The 17,884-nt window shown below is 37.6% G+C and overlaps 1 protein-coding gene across 1 annotated transcript in view; it reads left to right on the forward strand.

Annotated features, from left to right (window-relative positions):
- DCDC1 (doublecortin domain containing 1) overlaps positions 1-17,884 on the forward strand; it is a 282,616-nt gene that overhangs the window by 22,656 nt on the left and 242,076 nt on the right. Inside the window, exons 5-6 of the mRNA XM_063118422.1 lie at positions 8,750-8,955; positions 12,276-12,369. Coding sequence (XP_062974492.1) covers positions 8,750-8,955; positions 12,276-12,369 — 300 coding nt within the window. The remainder of the gene's footprint in view (positions 1-8,749; positions 8,956-12,275; positions 12,370-17,884) is intronic.

A 17,884-nucleotide genomic window follows, 5' to 3' on the forward strand; every position in this document is an offset into this window, starting at 1 on the left:
TCTAAAAGTCCTATTGTCATCATAAATTTTCTTCTCCAAATGTTCTAGTTCAATCTGCTACATAGTGTGTAGAATTTTTACGCATTCATATCATGTTAAGTGAAGATAAATATTATGAATTGTGTGGTTTGTTCTTTAAAAAAAAATAAAACTCATGTATTGAAGCAGGCTCATAAAAAAATCTATTTCTGCTAAATGTCATGCAGTTTGCCGAAATGAAATAATTTGCTCTGACAGCTCTTGATTGACAGGAATATGTGTGAGCACATTTAAAATAGGCCATCTTCTGGAAGGAGCAAGTGTCAGTGAAATGATAAGATTCTCACTATTCTAATTATTGACAGATTTTGAAATGTTTCAATTCCAAGCAGCATTCTTATCAACAGTATAACACTTTTTTCCTCATAAGCACGCTGAAAATTAAACACTCTTGTCATATTTTTTCAAAAAATGTATCAGCTTGATGAACTTGGTGCTAAACATATTTTATCATAGATTTTTTACTTTCCCTATTAATTATGTTGTTTGTGTGTGTATACACATATGCACACACCCCCACACACCATAAAGTTTGGAAGAGACATAATTTCCACTTAAGTTATGTGAAAATATTTATTTATTTGAAAATATATCCAGTTCTCTGCTTTGAGAATTCATTGAGAAGCAACAGTAAAAAATTAAACATATAATTTAAACCACAGCACTATTTGGATCAGCAGCATTTCTACAGCAATGGGGGTGGGGACACATGGTTCAACTAAAGTCACATTACATTAAACTTTAACCCCTTGCATAGACAGAAATGTTTCAACTGAATGTCCTTCTCACTTAAGTGTATTGGCTTGGTGATATTTTAAGGCTTCCGTTGTGTAGTGCTAAACTGATTAAAAATATTCTTTCAGATTTTAATGCTTAAATTATTGTATTTATCAGTATTGTATGCCACCCAATATCAGTTTCTCTAGGTATATTAAAATACAATAACGAGGGGGCTACTACTACCTCACTTGACAGAGGCACCTGGAGAAGGCCCACTATAGATGATCTGAGGATCTGGGTAGGTACATGTGGGAGGAAGCCACTGAACCATTAAGGACATTAAAAGTTAAAATTAGCACTTTAAATTAGACCCAGAAATGGACCATGAGCCAGGGTAGATGATAAAGCACTGGCGTAATGTAGTCAAATAGTCTAATCCCCATTAATCATCTTGCAGTGGTATTCTGGCTGAAGTTTCTGGACCATTTTCAAAGGCAGCCGCATTATAGTAATTCAAACAGGATGTTAGGAGAGCCTGCGTAACTGAAGCCAGGTTTTTGCCATCCAGGTAGGGTAGCAGTTGGCATATCTACCAGAGCTGATAGAAGGTACTTTGAGCCCCTAAGCCACTTGTACCTTGAGACATCAAACCTCAAATGAGGAACATGACATTTTACCTGGAGTGCAACCTCTCTTGCACAAATTGAACACCACTCACCTAGACCCACTAGCAGTGTTCTGGATTGAGCTTCAGTTTATTAGCCCTCATTACTTCATTCAGACAATGATTCAGAACACCCCCTATCTTGTCTAAATTGGATGAAAAACAGAGAGAAAGATATACTCCACATATTTGTGAGTCCTCAAATCAAATCTCTGGATGATCACTCCCAATAATTTCATGTAAATATACAGCACAGAGGAAATAAAAGAATCTCATAACTGCCAAAGGGTAAAGCAATGGTCCCCCAGCACCACCCTTTGGAATCAGCCATCCAAATAGGAATGGAACAATTGCCAAGCAGCACATCTCTCTCAGCTCAGAGCCTGTCCAGAAGGATACCGTGGTCAATAGTACCCATTCTTGTTTTGGCAAAGTTACTCCCTCAGGGCAACCAAGGCAGCTTCTGTTCCAAACCCAGGCCTAAAGCCCAATTGAAATGTATTTTAAAAATCTCTTTCTTTCAAGATTGCCTAGGATTGACCAGCAACTATACTCAAAAGTATAGTTTTGAGTTGTCACCAGGAACCAGGAAGTAGCCCAGCTCCCTATCTTCATCCCTATACAGCTTATAAACAGATTATGGAAAGCTACATATCCTTCAGATTTTAATGTGGTTCTTTTTCAAGAATCAAACTAGGAGACCCAGATTCAGATTCAAGTTAATGCTCAGTCATTAAGCTCATTATGAGCCATAATGAGCCACTATCCCTGATCCTAACCTACCTCATACAGTTGTTGTGAGGGTAAAAGGGAGGGGGTGAGTCATGTAAGCCACCTTGATCTCCTTGAATACTACTTATTTGGGAACATTACTGGGAGAGGGCTATTGCCCTCATGTGTAGCTTGTGGGCCACCAGAGGCATTCCTGTGAGAAACAGGATGGTGGACTAGGTAGACCCTTGGTCTAATCCAGCAGGGCTCTTCTTTTGTTCTTACAATGTAAATGTAATCAATGAATAAATAAGACATAAACCTCAGACCCAGCTGAAGTCAGTGTAAACTTGTCATTGATCTTACCTTGATCACAACTTCCCTAGATAGTTTTTTTATATAAGATGTTTAATTAAGCATTATTTCCCAAACAGTTTGTTTTTAATATTTGGAACCTATTAAATAATGTTAAGATTGAATATTATTTATTATGTAAATAGTTGTAATTTAAATTCTTATCTAAGATATCTAAACAAGAAATACTTAGCAAAAGATTTTACCATTTCAATTATGTAGCTGAAGAATGTTGACTTTATGCAGTGACAGTGTTTATACTATTGCATAATTAAGAAGTACCTCAAGGATAATGTTATTAGTACCAATGTGTATGGTTTGCATTGTAAAATTATATTTATTATTTATTTTATTTTATTACATTTTTATACTGCCCAATAGCCGAAGCTCTCTGGGCATTTCACAAAAACTAAAATCATGAAGAGCATAAAAACAACCAACAATCTAAAAACACAAATACAAAATACAATATAAAAAGCACAACCAGGATAAAACCACACAGCAAAAATTGATATAGGTTAAAATATGGAATTAAAACAGCAAAGTTTCAATTTAAGTTAATAGGTGTTAAAATACTGAGAAAATAAAAAGGTGAGAGTTTTCTCTCTCACTCTCCTACAAAAACTAAATGATACGTATTTTAAGATATTTGATATTTGTCTAGGTGAAGGAAGATCAGGGTAGCTAGTTAGTTGAATTGTACATTCGTATTCAGGGAATATTATTTATTTGTTTATTTAAATTGTGCCCTGTACCCCCATGAGTTGCCATGGTGGATGAAAAAAAGATTTTAATAATAATAATAATAATAATAATAATAATAATAATAATAGTAGTAGTAATATTTCTTGCCCGCTTCTCCCTTTGGATTGAGACAGGGAACAACGTTAGTTAAGAGACACAAGAACGCACAGGGTTTTAAGTAACTTCTTAAAACTTCCAGTAAAATCTAAAACTTAAATAGATGATATAACTGTAACAAAAAGTAACAACCCCTTTTCAGGACATCAAAAAATTTAGGACATAAAAATTAGTGCTACAGAAACACTTGTTCAAATAATAGTTGATTATTATTATTATTATTATTATTATTATTTATTTATTTATTTATATAGCACCATCAATGTACATGGTGCTGTACAGAGTAAAACAGTAAATAGCAAGGCCCTGCCGCATAGGCTTACAATCTAATAAAATCATAGTAAAACAATAAGGAGGGGAAGAGAATGCCAACAGGCACAGGGTAGGGTAAGCAGGCACAGGGTAGGGTAAAACTAACAGTATAAAGTCCGCACAACATCAAGTTTTAAAAGCTTTAGGAAAAAGAAAAGTTTTTAGTTGAGCTTTAAAAGCTGCGATTGAACAGGTTGATAGTAGGGACTGGAGAGAGGAGACTAACTGAACACCACGTAGCAGGGAATTTCATAGCTTGTATGCCATTCACAGAGAAGGTCTTATCCCAACATGTAGTTAGTTACCCAATGTATTTTAGCTGGGGTGGGGCATAGAATAAAGTGTCTCCGGCAGATTGAAGCATGCAGTTGGTTCATATGGGAAGCCCTCGAGATATCATGGCATGAGCACAGGATTTTGAATTGGGCCCAGAAGGGAGTCTGTAGACAATTAAGGCTATGCATTACTCGTGGTATATTGTCAATGACTTGGACTTATAGCTGCTGTATTTTGCATCAATCGAAGTTTGCAGACACTTCCCAAAGGCGGTATAACATACTCACTTGAAGTATGTTATAGTAGTCTAATCTGGATGTAACCCAGGAAAATGTAAGTGGCCAAATTTGCTTTCTCCAGAAAAGTGTGTAGGTGGCAAATGCTTATGGTTCCCAGTTTAGGAAAAGAAGGAAGCAATGTAACAGTAACAACATAATATGGAAAGCATATGCATATATGTGATGTGAACCAAAGCCATATATGTACAAGAATCTTTTGTTCTGTGAACAGAAATGTTCCATGTGTGATCAGAAATTACCCTGTGTGCATAATAGATTGCATTGTGGCCTAAAATCAGTTGTAAAGCAGACAGATTTCCATTTTTATAGAAATCATTCTTGACACACATTAGGTGACCATCCACTACTGATAAAAGGGTTTGCAGTTCTGTTCTGAAATTCGTTAAACTTTGTTTACAGTCTCAAAAAAATCTTTACAGACCTTCTAATGATATGAGTTACAGATATGGATAGTTCATAGAAAGGTTCAACTGAGAGGTGAAAAACATTTTGATTGGCATATAAGATGGGATGTTTGTAATTTTAATCAAATTTAAAATTAAGACATACTTCAAATAATATGTCAAAGTGATGTTATTAAATTTAAAATCTAATGACAACTGCTTCACTGCTAGTTAAAACATAGCCATTGTGCCTGTGGCAATACATGATGCATTTCAGAGCATGCAGAAACAAAGAAGTCAAGTATTTAAAGAAAAGGGAGTGACTAAAACTGAACATAGGAATGTGACCTGGCTATAATCACAGCAGGGGTTTTTTTTCTGAGAAGGAGGCATTATTATGCTAAATACTGGGGTTTTTAAGTATATTTTGGATTTGAAAAAGGTTATAAAAGTAGAAAGAAATGACTTATTTTCTGTTGAGGATTATGAAATATTGAATGGTACTGTAATCTATCCCCCCTCCCCCAAACAGGCCATAGTCACAACAGTTCTTCTCCGTGTATAATTATAGCAGACAAATGAATTCAGTTCCATCTTTTAAACAAAATTATGAACAAGTCTCCCCACCTCAGATATTAGAGTATATGGAAATATATATGTATGAAATGTTTAGATAAATGTAGAAGCAGCAAAGAGAGTCGGGTAATGCATGTTTCAGTATAGAAGAACACAAGTCTTGTAAATCTAAAATACCTTTAGTGGGAGAGCAAGCAGCCAATCATGCACATTTAGCAGAATGTGGATAAAGCCCCCAATCCAGTTAAAGTTAGTCATGAATAAAGGTGCTTCAAGATGGACAGCTCCTACCGCTACTAATCAAAAGGCATTATACAGCTGTTTCCCTCAACAGATATTTTTGTGGTAAGAAAAATGGTGGGAAACATGGGAAAATGCAAGAGGGTTACAAATGAAAGACACTATCTGAACCTCTATAAAATTCCATGAATGGAAAAGAGTGATTGCATAACAAAAGCCTCATCTGGAAGCCCCATGTGGCAATATTTGGATGTCACATTATTGTGAATGAGTCAGTGTGTTGGTGCAGAATGGTCCAATTGCTCCCTTTGCAAGCAAAAGCAGCTAAACAAATTGTGGACCGTCTTGGCTTATGACTCTGCCTTGTCTGGGGAGAGACAAGTTAAGAGTTCCCAGTTCACATATCACAATAAACAAACCATGGATGGAAGGCCTGCCATTTCATTAGCCACCCTAACTTGCAGGAGGAGCCAATTGGCAGCCACCAACATACTGGTTTGTTCACAATAAACAAATGGTTTCTATGTCAAACTAAAAACAATAGAACCAGTTTGTCACAAGTAAATTGATTATTATTGTTGTTTTCAAAAAAACATAGTCACGACTAACTTCAGCTAGCTGTCACAATTATGTTCTAGCCCTGCCTAAATCATATATGGAAAATTATATGTGGCTACTAAGAGGAGGGCTTTCTCTGTTGTGGCACCCTGGCTGCGGAACAAGCTCCCCAGAGAGGTCCGCCTGGCACCTACACTGTATTCTTTTCATCGCCAGCTGAAGACCTTTTTATTTTCTCACTAGTTTAACACCTAAATTTAAACTTTGCTGTTTTAATTCTGTATTTTAATCCTATATCAATTTCTGCTGTGTGGTTTTATCCTGGTTGTGCTTTTTATATTGTATTTTGTATTTGGGTTTTTAGATTGTTGGATGTTTTATTATGTTCTTAATGGTTTTAAATTTTGTGAACCGCTCAGAGAGCTTCAGCTATTGGGTGGTATAAAAATGTAATAAATAAATATGTCTGGATCAACAGAATAAATAACTTTCACGGTCCTAAAATATTGTTTAATAATATTGTTTAAAATATTTAGCTATATTTCAACAATATAGAAGCTGTAGGCAACTATGGGCTCCAGAAGGCCCAATCTCTTGTTGTTCAAAGACTAATAGATCTAGAGCTACAGCATTTACGAACTGCTGCTAATAAATCTTGCTCTCTACTGCTCTACAATAATTTTAATAACTATGGGCTCACTACAGCTTCATATCTGTATGCTTTAACCATTCCCAAGTATAGGAGAGCATTTACCCTTGCTCGCTTTAATGTGTTGCCATCAGCATTACTAGAAGGACGATTTAATAAGATCCCGGTTAATGAACAGAAATGTCCCTGTGGTTCTAGAGCAACAGAATCTGTTGAACATGTCATTTTGCATTGTAACATGTATGAGGAATGCAGAAAAAAGTTAATCTTTCCTTTATTAACAGCCTTTTCTGGGTATAGCCCCACAACGTTGGTATTAATCTGTTTAAGGGATGTGTCCTCCCATATTACTGAAAGGGTCTCTAAGTTTCTTATGACCTCAATGCAAATTAGAAAAATAATGTTGCAATCCTTCTGAGAGAAGCAACTCACCAAGCTGTATTTTGTTTTTATGTCACTTTTTATCTATCCTTTGTATGTTTTGGTGTTGATTTTGCTGGTCTGTGTCCATAATAAATAACAATGAATGAAAAAACAAGCGACACTTTATCATTTGAGGATGTGCTCCGGTCCATATCTAACCTGCTCCTGTCCATATCTACACATATGAAATTCATCTTTATTTGCCACAGTTGAACATTTACCCTGTTGAAAGTGGACCATTGTATGATTATATGTGTGGGAAGATTTAATTTCTACTGCATATCAATCAATGTAATGTATACTACATTTTCACTAACTTTTTGACAACTGCAGTCCTTCTATTTATAGATTTCTGGGGCAGTATAATATTTTATATGTTAATATATTTTAAAAGTATTAAAATCTAGCTTTTCTGGACAAACAAAATTACTATATATTGGATAATGTTTTATATTTTAAAACTAGGGCCATTGATAGAAGGATTGCCTAAACAATCATTTCAGTATAGCACACTACCTAAAATTACTCTCTAGGTTTGGTAATACAAAAACGACCATGTTTGTCTTTACTTCTGCTCTCAGCCTCACAAAGGACCTGTGTGTTCCTATTAGCAGTGAAGAAGAAACTATTCTATTTTATATACTTTAAAATAAGAGAACAGCTATTACTACTTCTTTGTCCCAGTAAACATGGGTGCATATTGTAACTTGTCTTACACCTAGTGAGGCTAATCTTACTACAGTCCTTTACAGAATTCCTCCCGTATTTCATCTTAAAACTGTTATGAACTGCAAATTTGAGGGCAGCAACATCATGCCCAGATTCCTCCCCTCCTTTAATATCCCCCCTTTAAAATCTAGCCTGATGAAGAGTTCTGGAAAGCTCAAAATCTTTCTTACAACTTTCAGGCATTTTGGTTGTTCCCAATAAAGGTATTTCCATACTGTGACTTTTGGATTTTTTCAGAATAGTTTGTTTGGGAAAGAAATGGGATGAACGGCTGGGATTATCATGGGTAGCAAATGCCTCATTTTCTATCTCTGCCTCCTCCACCCCCTCTATTCTTATATTTGTTTCTAGGCTTTAGCCCAATTAATTTACAATGTAGTTTTTATTATAATCTGTGAAGAGTTAAATAGTCAAATATCCATAATTTCAAATTCTATGTTCTCTACTTAGATGTTATGTAGGGGGTCATTCTTTCAGACCTATGAAGAAGAAAAATTAGGAAGCCAACTGTTAAAAGAATCATTTGCGGGATACATTGTGACCAGTATGAACTAAAGCAAATGCAGGTTAAAGACCAGAGACAAGAACCTTTGCTTTTATGAAGCAAAGTTGATGAAACACATTTATTTTTGTAGATGAGAAATAAAATGTTCCTTTCTGATCAGTTACAGTGGCATGCTAAGGTGAATTTTAATTATGACTAAATTGTGGTATTACTCTTTCATACCCCGAACATCTGTTCCCTTCAGGAATGATGATTTATGCGGGCTATCAGTAGAGACAGCTTGCTACAGCTTATGTCACGGTTTGTGGGAAGATGGGGTCGTATTTCCAAAAATACCAGCTTTTATATGGATACCAGCCAGTGTGTTATTAAGGTAATAGGGGAAAGGGAGCACGATGTGTTCGTTTTTAATTCTGAAGCCAAATATTGACTTTACCTTTTTTCTTCCAGACCATCTGTTGTTAATGAAGAATGCAACTTGGACAGTGAATGGTCTAGTCTTTCCTAGAGGTGTCAAGAGAAGGAAAGCCAAGCCTGTGCTTTCCAAACGCATGAAAAAACTTACACAGAAGCCCACGATAAGACTTTTGGTGTTTAAGAACTGCATGGGGCAGGATGGTTATGAAATACCAACACCCCCAGACCAAATTGAAGAGGTAAACTGGGATGTGGCAGAGCCCGAATATGTGAGAAAGAACATATTCTCTTTGGATTTATTTATTATTTAACCTATTTAGTTATATGATTAGAATAGAAATTCAATTATAGAGTTTCGAAAAATCATTACCATCCACAATTACTGGACACAAATAATTTTACATTGCAGTGTTTTATCTTGATTTTTTAACTAGACCATTGTCTTTAAGCGTTCAGCTCTGAAATTGCATAATTTAACTTAAAACGATCACTTCAGAGTAGATACAGCAATTCATAATGTAGAGTACAAGGATGGATGTGCACCAATTAGAGTGAGTTTGCCAAAGCAGCAACACAGGATTGCCATTATGTACTGTGCAAGTACAATAGCACAACTCAGATAGAGTGGGAAGGGACAGAACTCCTTCCTTCCTCCATGTGGCCCTGGCTGCAAACACTATTTCTTCAGGAAAGTCCCAGGGTATGTCCTAGCAAAAGGACAAAACCAGCTCCCTCTGTATTGATGAAGTGGGCAGCAGTTCTCAAAAGCTCCTGCCATAATACATTTGTTAGTTTTTAAGGTGCCACAAGATTCGTTTTTTGTTGTTGTTGTTGTTGTTGTTGTTGTTGTTGTTGTTATTATTATTATTGCATTTATATCCCACAATTTTTCCTCCAAGGAACCCTAAGTGGCATACATAATCATCCTCCATTTTATCCTCACAACAACAACCCTGTGAGGTAGGTTGTGCTGAGAGTCTGTGACTGGCCCAAAGTCACCCAGTGGGCTTCCATGGCTGAGTGGGGACTAGAACCCAGATCTCCCGAGTCCCAGCCCAACATTCTAGCCACTACACTGCATTGGCTCTCTGCTCTCTGTTTACCAGGAATAGATACAAGCATAGTTTGTGACTCTAACTGCTATGGAGCATCCAATTTCTGCAACTATTGATGTCTGTAGCATAGCAAACTTTTATAGCTTTTGTCATAAACTGACAAAAAAGATCAATAGCAAACAGTATATTAGGGCTGAGCTGGAAAGCAAATGTTTTCACAAAAATTTCTGATTGTATCCTAACTTTTAGCAATGTTTTGGAATCACATGAAAAGAGTTTGCCTATAAAAAACGAAAACAAATGTGTTGTGAGCAACATTGCCCTCTGCCTCAGTTGTTTTTGTTTGCATTCAGAAGTTGCATAGCCAAAACTTAGGAGCTGCTTAACATTGCAACATTTTCACATTCACTATGTGATCCCGAATAGGCTGGGATCATTTGAGGAATCTGAAAAATAATGCTGAAGGAACAGTAGAGAGGGAAATTACTAACTGCAAACAGCTACAAGGAAATATAGTTTTTTAATATATTAGATATCTATACCACGCAACTGGCAAATGCCCTCAAGGCAATTTACAATAACCATAAATAAATAAATAAAACAATACAAGTATCAAAATAATACAATATTAATCATTAAAAACCTTAAGAAATATACTTAAACATTGAACAGCCAACAGTAAAATTAATAAAGCCACAGATGAAAGGTTAGATACCTGCTTAAAGAAGAACATCTTAACCTGATGTCTAGATGTATACAGTGAAGATGCCAGGTGGATCTCCATGGGAAAGACATCCCATAGATGAGAGGCACTACAGAGAAGGCTTTCCCCCTGGTAGCCACCTGTTGCACCATTGTGGACAATGGCACCCAGAGAAGAATCTCCAAAGATGATTTTACTAGTCAAGCAGGAACATATGGGAGAAGACACCCTTTCAGGTAGACTAGTCATCATCATCAATCATCATCAATCATCATCATCATAATAGTAATAGTAATAAATTTATTTCTTACCCACCATGATTGGATCAAGGCAGGGAACAACAATAAGTATAAGTATATAAAATTGATTAAAAACATAGTACACATTAGTAAAACAACCTAAAAACATCCTAAGCCATTTAGGACTTTAAAAGTAAGCACTAACACTTTAAATCGAGCACAGAAACTGATTGGCAGCCAGCGCAGTTGATGCAGTAGTAGAGTAATACGTCCAAAATGGCCAGTCCCAATATACAGCCTCACTTGTCTGTTCTGCACTAACTGAAGTTTCCAGACCAAGTAGGGTTGTAGCTGGTCTATCAGCTGAAGCAGATAAAGGTACTTTGTGCCATGAAGCCACTTGGGCCTCAAGTGACAGAGCTAGATCTATAAGCACTCCTAGATTATAAACTTGCTCCTTTTGGGGGAGTGCAACCCCATTTAGAGAATGTTGGATACCCTAAATTGGACAGATGAACCACTTATTAACAGAACCTCCATCTTGTCTGGATTGAATCTCTGTTTATTTTGTCTCTCCAGCTCATTTTTTGTGAACTGCCTAGAGATCTTTGGCTATGGGTACTATAGATTTATAGTAAATGAAATGAAATTACTGAGCCCAAATACTGGTTCAGGACAATCACTGCTCACTTGCATTTGATAAAAAAAGAAGTGGAGTTGGGTGTCAACTGCAAATTGATGGCACTTCACTCTTTCCCTCAGAACAATCTCTCCCAGTAATATCATGTAGAGGTTTAAAAGCATGGGGGACTAAAGAGCCTTGAGGGATGCCACAATAGACTCTCCACAAAGCAGAATTATAGTCACCCACCAACACTTTCTGGAACCAGCCGTCCAAGTAGGAACAGAATCACTGTAAAACAGTACCTCCAACTCCCAATTTAGTCAGCCTCCCCAGAAGGACACCACGTTTGATGGTATTAATGGCCTCGAGAAGTCTAGGAGAACCAACAGGGATTCATTCCCCCTGTCTTTCTCCCAGCCTGACCAAGGCAAACCAGGCCTAAAACCTGAATGAAATGGGTCAGATAAGCAGTATCATTCAGGAGTGCCTGAAGTTGGCCACCAACCAGTTTCTCAGTCACCTTGCAAAAAAATGGGAAATTGGCAATTGGTCTAAAATTATTAATGTCTTCTGGATCCAGCCCCAGCTTTTTCAGGAGAGGTTGAGCCACCATCTCTTAAAGGGGTTGGTAGTTGGCCATCACTCAAGAAGGCATTGATTAATTACTAGATCCAGGGCTTCAGGCCAGATCTACTGGCTGTAGTTAGCCAAGAAAGGCAGGGGTCAAGAGCACAGGTGAGCAGATGGGCAGATCCAAGATGGAATTAAAAAAAATCAGGGAACATGGCAGCTCCTCCAAAAGGGTTAGTTTCTCATTTGAAAACTAAATGGGTAATCACACAGTGATGACCAAATATATTAAACTTTACTCCTTCAAATAAAAATGTTTTAAAGGTTTGATTATTTAGTGAAACTATTTTTTTAAAAAAATGTCAAGTTTTTAGATATTTGCACCATGAAGCTGAACCTTACTTCACCAGCAAAGTACGTGTACAATGTCCATGGAGAAAGAATTGAAGATCTCATAAATGGTGAGTAGAAATTATATGGGTTTTTTAAAAGGTCATGAATACTCTAGATCAGCTAGTTCAGGTATGCATATCAGATCCATGCCTTTCTTTGGCTGCTTCCAGATGACACATTTATTGTGGAATGGCAATGCTTTGTTCTCTCACATCTTTCCAGGAAGGAGAGTTGGCGTCCAGATGACATCTGACTCTAATCCTCACATGTTTTTCCCACAGTTGTTTTGTATTTCCCCCTAGTGCTAGGGTCCCCACATGGTGGCCATAGGCAGCAGTGTGCCTGAGGACGCTTCCCATGGCACCCTCCAGGCTTCCTGTCTTTCATGATTTTTTAAAAAAGATTTTTAATTATTATTTTTTAAACTGGGAAGCTGGCCTTGAGCATCATCTTTATTTTCAAGAACGCCTGTTTGGGCCACAGAGGCATTCTTAGAAAATAAAAATGGTGGGCGGCTGGAGCCCAGCACTTCGTTCTGAAGCATGCCGAGTCAATAAGGAAAAAAGACAAAGGTAGGCTAAAGTGATGAGGAGCAACCTGGAGGGATTGAGGGTGGGAGTAGCATCTTAAGGAGCTAGAGGGGATGGTAGGGAATGAGAGGGTATTTTGCCTATGCTGTGTATGCGTGCTTTGCCCACCCCCTTTCCCCTTCTTGTCTGGTGAATATTAGATGGCTTGTTTGTTTGTTTGGTGTGTGTGGGTGTGAGTGTGGATGCCTTGTTGTATGTGTGTTTATTTCTCTGAGCAAAACCAGTTTACCTTCTGTGAAATTGGTATTTTGTTGTGCTTTGTGAGGTCTCCTCCTCTGCCTTGTACTCAGTTTTCTTGGTTGAATTACTTGTCTCTGAGCCTCATCCATTAGCCTTCTGTGAATGGGTGTTGAAGCAAAAAAACTGTGGGTATAGGAGAGCGGTTTTGTGAACACATCTCTGCCTTGTACTTGGGTTCTTGTGCATGTTAGCATCACTAGTTGGTCTTTGGGAAAGGCATTTTGTAACTGGCCATAGCCCTCTCAAAATTCCAAATGTGCCCATTGCAATAGTGGAGGTGGGACCAGTAATTTGCATGCAAACTCAGCAGCAAATTGAGAAGGTGAATCAGCCATGTCCTTAGATGTCTATATACTAACACAAGGAGTAATAGGAACACACGACGTACTTGAAATCCTAATATGAGAAGGCAAATATATTCCAACAGATATCACTGAGACTTTATGGGATATAAGCTATATTTATGACCTATATTCATGATTGGCATATAGCAACTGAAGGGTATATTTTGTTCAGAAGGAACAGATCCAACAGAAAGGGAGGGGCAGTAGTGTAATGTGTAAAGAATGAAATCATCTGTATAGAAGTCCATGATTCTGAGAATAGAAGTCCTTTTGAAAGTGTCTGTGTAAGGCTAGAAGGAGTGATAAATAGGAGTTATGTTGCTGTGGCAATATACTACAGACCATCCAGCAGCTGGAAGACATGAATAGTGCTTTTCCAGAACAGATGATAAAAACTTTGCCAGAGGCAAGCCATAGTAGTAATGGGGGATTTCAACTATCATTACATTGCTGAAAACGTAACTCTGCTAAGAATTGAAAGTCCAAGAAAATTTTGATTTGACTTTGTTGACAGTTTCATCTCTCAGAAGGTGAAAGAAGGGGGGAAAGGTTCCAGTGTCTTGATCCTAACCAACAGCGAAGAACTGGTTGATGAAGTAAAAATGGCAAGAACCTTGGGAGAAAGTGACCATGTGAAAACTGAGTGTAGTTGAATATCTAAGTTGCACTTTAGGAAAGAAGATTTGAAAAAGGTCAGAGAAAAGTTGGATAAGATCCCATGACTAGAAATTCTGAAAGAAAAACAAGTTAAGTTCAGGAGGGTTGGGAGAACCTGAAAACTGAAATACAGATGGCACAATCACAAACTGTTTCCACGAGAAGGAAAAAAGTATGAGGTTGCTTAAAAAGCTAGTGCAGTCTTAGGCTGTACCAACACAACCATAGTATCCAGGTTTCAGGAAGTAATAATTCTGCTCCATTCTGCATTTAACAGACTGCATTTGGAATACGGTATCCAGGTCTGGGCTCCACATTTTAAGAAGGACATTGACAAGCTTGAGTATGTCCAGAGAAGAGTGACCAGGATGGTGAAGGGTGTTGAAATCAAGTCCCATGAGGAATGGTTGAAAGAGCTGGGTATATTTGGCCCGGAGAAGAGAAATTTAAGGGGAAACATGATAGCAATCTTCAAATACCTGAAAGGCTGTAATGTAGAAGGAACAGAGTTGTTTCCTGTTGCTCCAGAGTGCAGGACTAGAACCAATGGGTCAAAATTGTCATTAGCTAAAGTTTAGGTGAAACATCCTAACAATGAATGCTATTCAGCAGCGGAATAGTCTGACTTAGAAGTTGGTGGGTTCTCTTTCACTGGTGGCATTTCAGCAGAGTCTGGGTGGCAATCTGTCAGGGATGCTGTATCTCGCATTGCAGAGCCTGCATTGGGCAGGGCATTGGACTAGAAGTTCTCTAAGGTACTTTCCAACTCTATGATTCTATAAGATTTTATAGACCAGGGCCTACTTAGTTATTATCATAATTTATTCGTTCTAGGGTGCAAAAGCAGAATGATTTGTTAACTACCATGTAGCAGTAGTACTTACTGATGCAGTTGATTGTTTTACTTTCATTTAACAGAGGTTAATCATGGGTGGTTACTTGTCACAAAACATGTGGAGCAGCTTTGTAATCAAATAGAAGCAGTGAGTAGTTTGAGAAATATAATGCTACCTGTTCTCTTTCAAGTCCTCAGGAGATATCAGTCAAGAACCAGGCAAAGTTAAGCACGTTTAACTCCTATTGATTTCAGTGGTAATCTTGGGCACAGGTTTACATATCTTATATTGAAATCAATAATACTTAAAACTTCTTAACTGGATTATGCCCACAGTTGTTTTCTTAGTAAAGTCCATCATTTCTGGACTCATCACTCAACACAATTATTTAACATGCTGCAGTAGTTGGTCACTAGTTATAAATATCAGTAGTTTGTTGGAATGAACTAGGAGTTATATTTAAGGCTAGCATAACTCCTGTTTTTTTTGCTTTAGGCTTACATCATGATGACAGTGCTGTTGTTTTCAAGTTATAGTGCAGAATTGTCTTTGTATTGTCTGAGTTACTCAAATGCCTAGATGAATTAATGATATTAAGAGTGAAAAACAATTGGAGTATGGAGTTGAAGCCCGTTTTTACTTTTACATATGAAGATATTTAAATATATTACTTTTATACTTTGACCTCTATAGACTTTGTTATAGGAAAAAAGTATAAGAGTGATATAAGTCAGAAAGAGGCATAAAGTCTATTGGAAAACTACCAAATGTCCCCTGCAAATGGGCCCTATTCAGAATCAGTAAGCGTATGATGAGTGAAGTGGTTTTGAATATCGCCTTTAGATTCCATGCTGTTACAAGGCCAGCCCCGAACATGGCAACTCTTATTTCCACACACAGTACCTCTTCACTCTCAATTTAACCCAAAAATCTGATGAACCCATTACTCCATACTTGATTTCATGGAACAAGGAGTAGATATAGTTACAAATGATCAATCACAAGCCGTGAACCAAAGCAGCAAGGCATTAACAATTCACACCATTTTGGTCCACTTGCTCAAGCAGAAGATGTGCCAGCATATTTAATGCACAGCGACTTCACTCAGTTTTAGCAAAGACATGAGTCATGTTACATTTTAGAAATGAAGGGATTTCATAGGATTTCATGCTTGCTAACCATTTGAGTGTCAGAGTTCATGAACATCTAAACAATTAAAATAACCAGGTTCTCTGTAAAGGCCATGAGGGATGAATATTTAAATTAAATTTTGCTCAGGTAAAATATAAAATGACCAAGAAACATTTCTTCCCCAATAAAGCGATTTACTGTTAGATTGCGTTGTACAAATCAGCATCTTGTTCAGCAGTATTGTAACACTGTAGACCCCACAGGCATATGCCGTCAATTTAATGGGATCAGTGAAGAAGCAAGGCAGCTGTGAAAGATTGCTTTAAGTACAGCAATCGTGTGCTTGTCATTCTGTTCAATAGTGGAAAAATCCAAATTCGGGTAGGCATCAGTATTTAAGAGAATGACTGCTAAAGCATCTCTCATAAGTACCTTGGGGACAATAAGATTTGACATATAACACATAAACAAAAGTACACAACAGCTGTTAGATTAGTTTTGTTTGAGTAAAATACGTCGGGATCATTTAAACATAGCATGTGTTCACTCCATCACTCAGGCTGAGTCTGCAGACCACACTTTTGAATATTATACACCAATTCCTGTGAGCCCCAGAGTTGCATCTCCATTATTAAAATAGTATGGAAACAATTTGTTCAATTAATTGTATGGCTTAGTTACAAACTCCCACCATTCACATAAAGAGCAGAATCTGTAGAGGACTCCTTTAAATATATTTGATGAATTGTGCAAAGAGTGCTGGAGCTTAACTTTTATTTTATTTTTTCTAGAATCTTAAAAAAATATGGAAAATGTTTTAATTCATCATTAATGGCTTCCCCCCACCCCAGCCATTTTTTTTTTAAAAAAACACACCTTATAAAACTTTTTTTCAATTCCCCATGAGAACATTCACAAACAGACAGAGGTTAAATCCAGAGGGGGCTGAAAAGGATAAATCTTGAGGGATATTGGCAAACGGTTCAGATTTCATAGAATCATAGAATAGCAGAGTTGGAAGGGGCCTACAAGGCCATCGAGTCCAACCCCCTGCTCAATGCAGGAATCCACCCTAAAGCATCCCTGACAGATGGTTGTCCAGCTGCCTCTTGAATGCCTCTAGTGTGGGAGAGCCCACAACCTTCCTAGGTTACTGGTTCCATTGTCATACTGCTCTAACAGTCAGGAAGTTTTTCCTGATGTCCAGCTGGAATCTGGCTTCCTGTAACTTGAGCCCGTTATTCCATGTCCTGCACTCTGGGAGGATTGAGAAGATTTGCTTGTGGCAGTTCTTCACAGTATGTTTATGGGCCACAAGTGCATAAAAGAGACCAAAAGGAATAACAGATGTATGGCCAGCTGTGGAAGGTCAATAAAAAAGTTATATACCACAGTTTTTAACCTAGATATATGCAGAAAAAGTTCATAACAACTGTTTTATGAATGGCCGTTGTCAATAACTTAATTGTTACTGTCTGTACTTTTTGCCATTCCTTTCCCTCTGATCTCAAAGTTGACAGTTCCCCAACCCAGCCATGTTAGTGGAGGTTCTGAAATGTTTTTAGAGTAGATGTCTGGCAGGCCCCAGTGTAGGAAACATTCCATAAATGAGATGCCACAGTTGAAGGGCCTCCTTTCCCAGTTGTCTCTGCATCAGAGCCCAAGGGTGGAGGGACAATCAAAGGAAGGTTGCCGATTGCCTAAGCAAGTAGATTTGGAAGTGACAATCCTTCAGGTACTCAAGTCCCAAGCCATGTAGGGCTTTCAAGATAAGCACCAGCACTT

Source organism: Elgaria multicarinata, chromosome 2, assembly GCF_023053635.1.
Source record: "Elgaria multicarinata webbii isolate HBS135686 ecotype San Diego chromosome 2, rElgMul1.1.pri, whole genome shotgun sequence".
Classification (NCBI taxonomy): domain Eukaryota; kingdom Metazoa; phylum Chordata; class Lepidosauria; order Squamata; family Anguidae; genus Elgaria; species Elgaria multicarinata.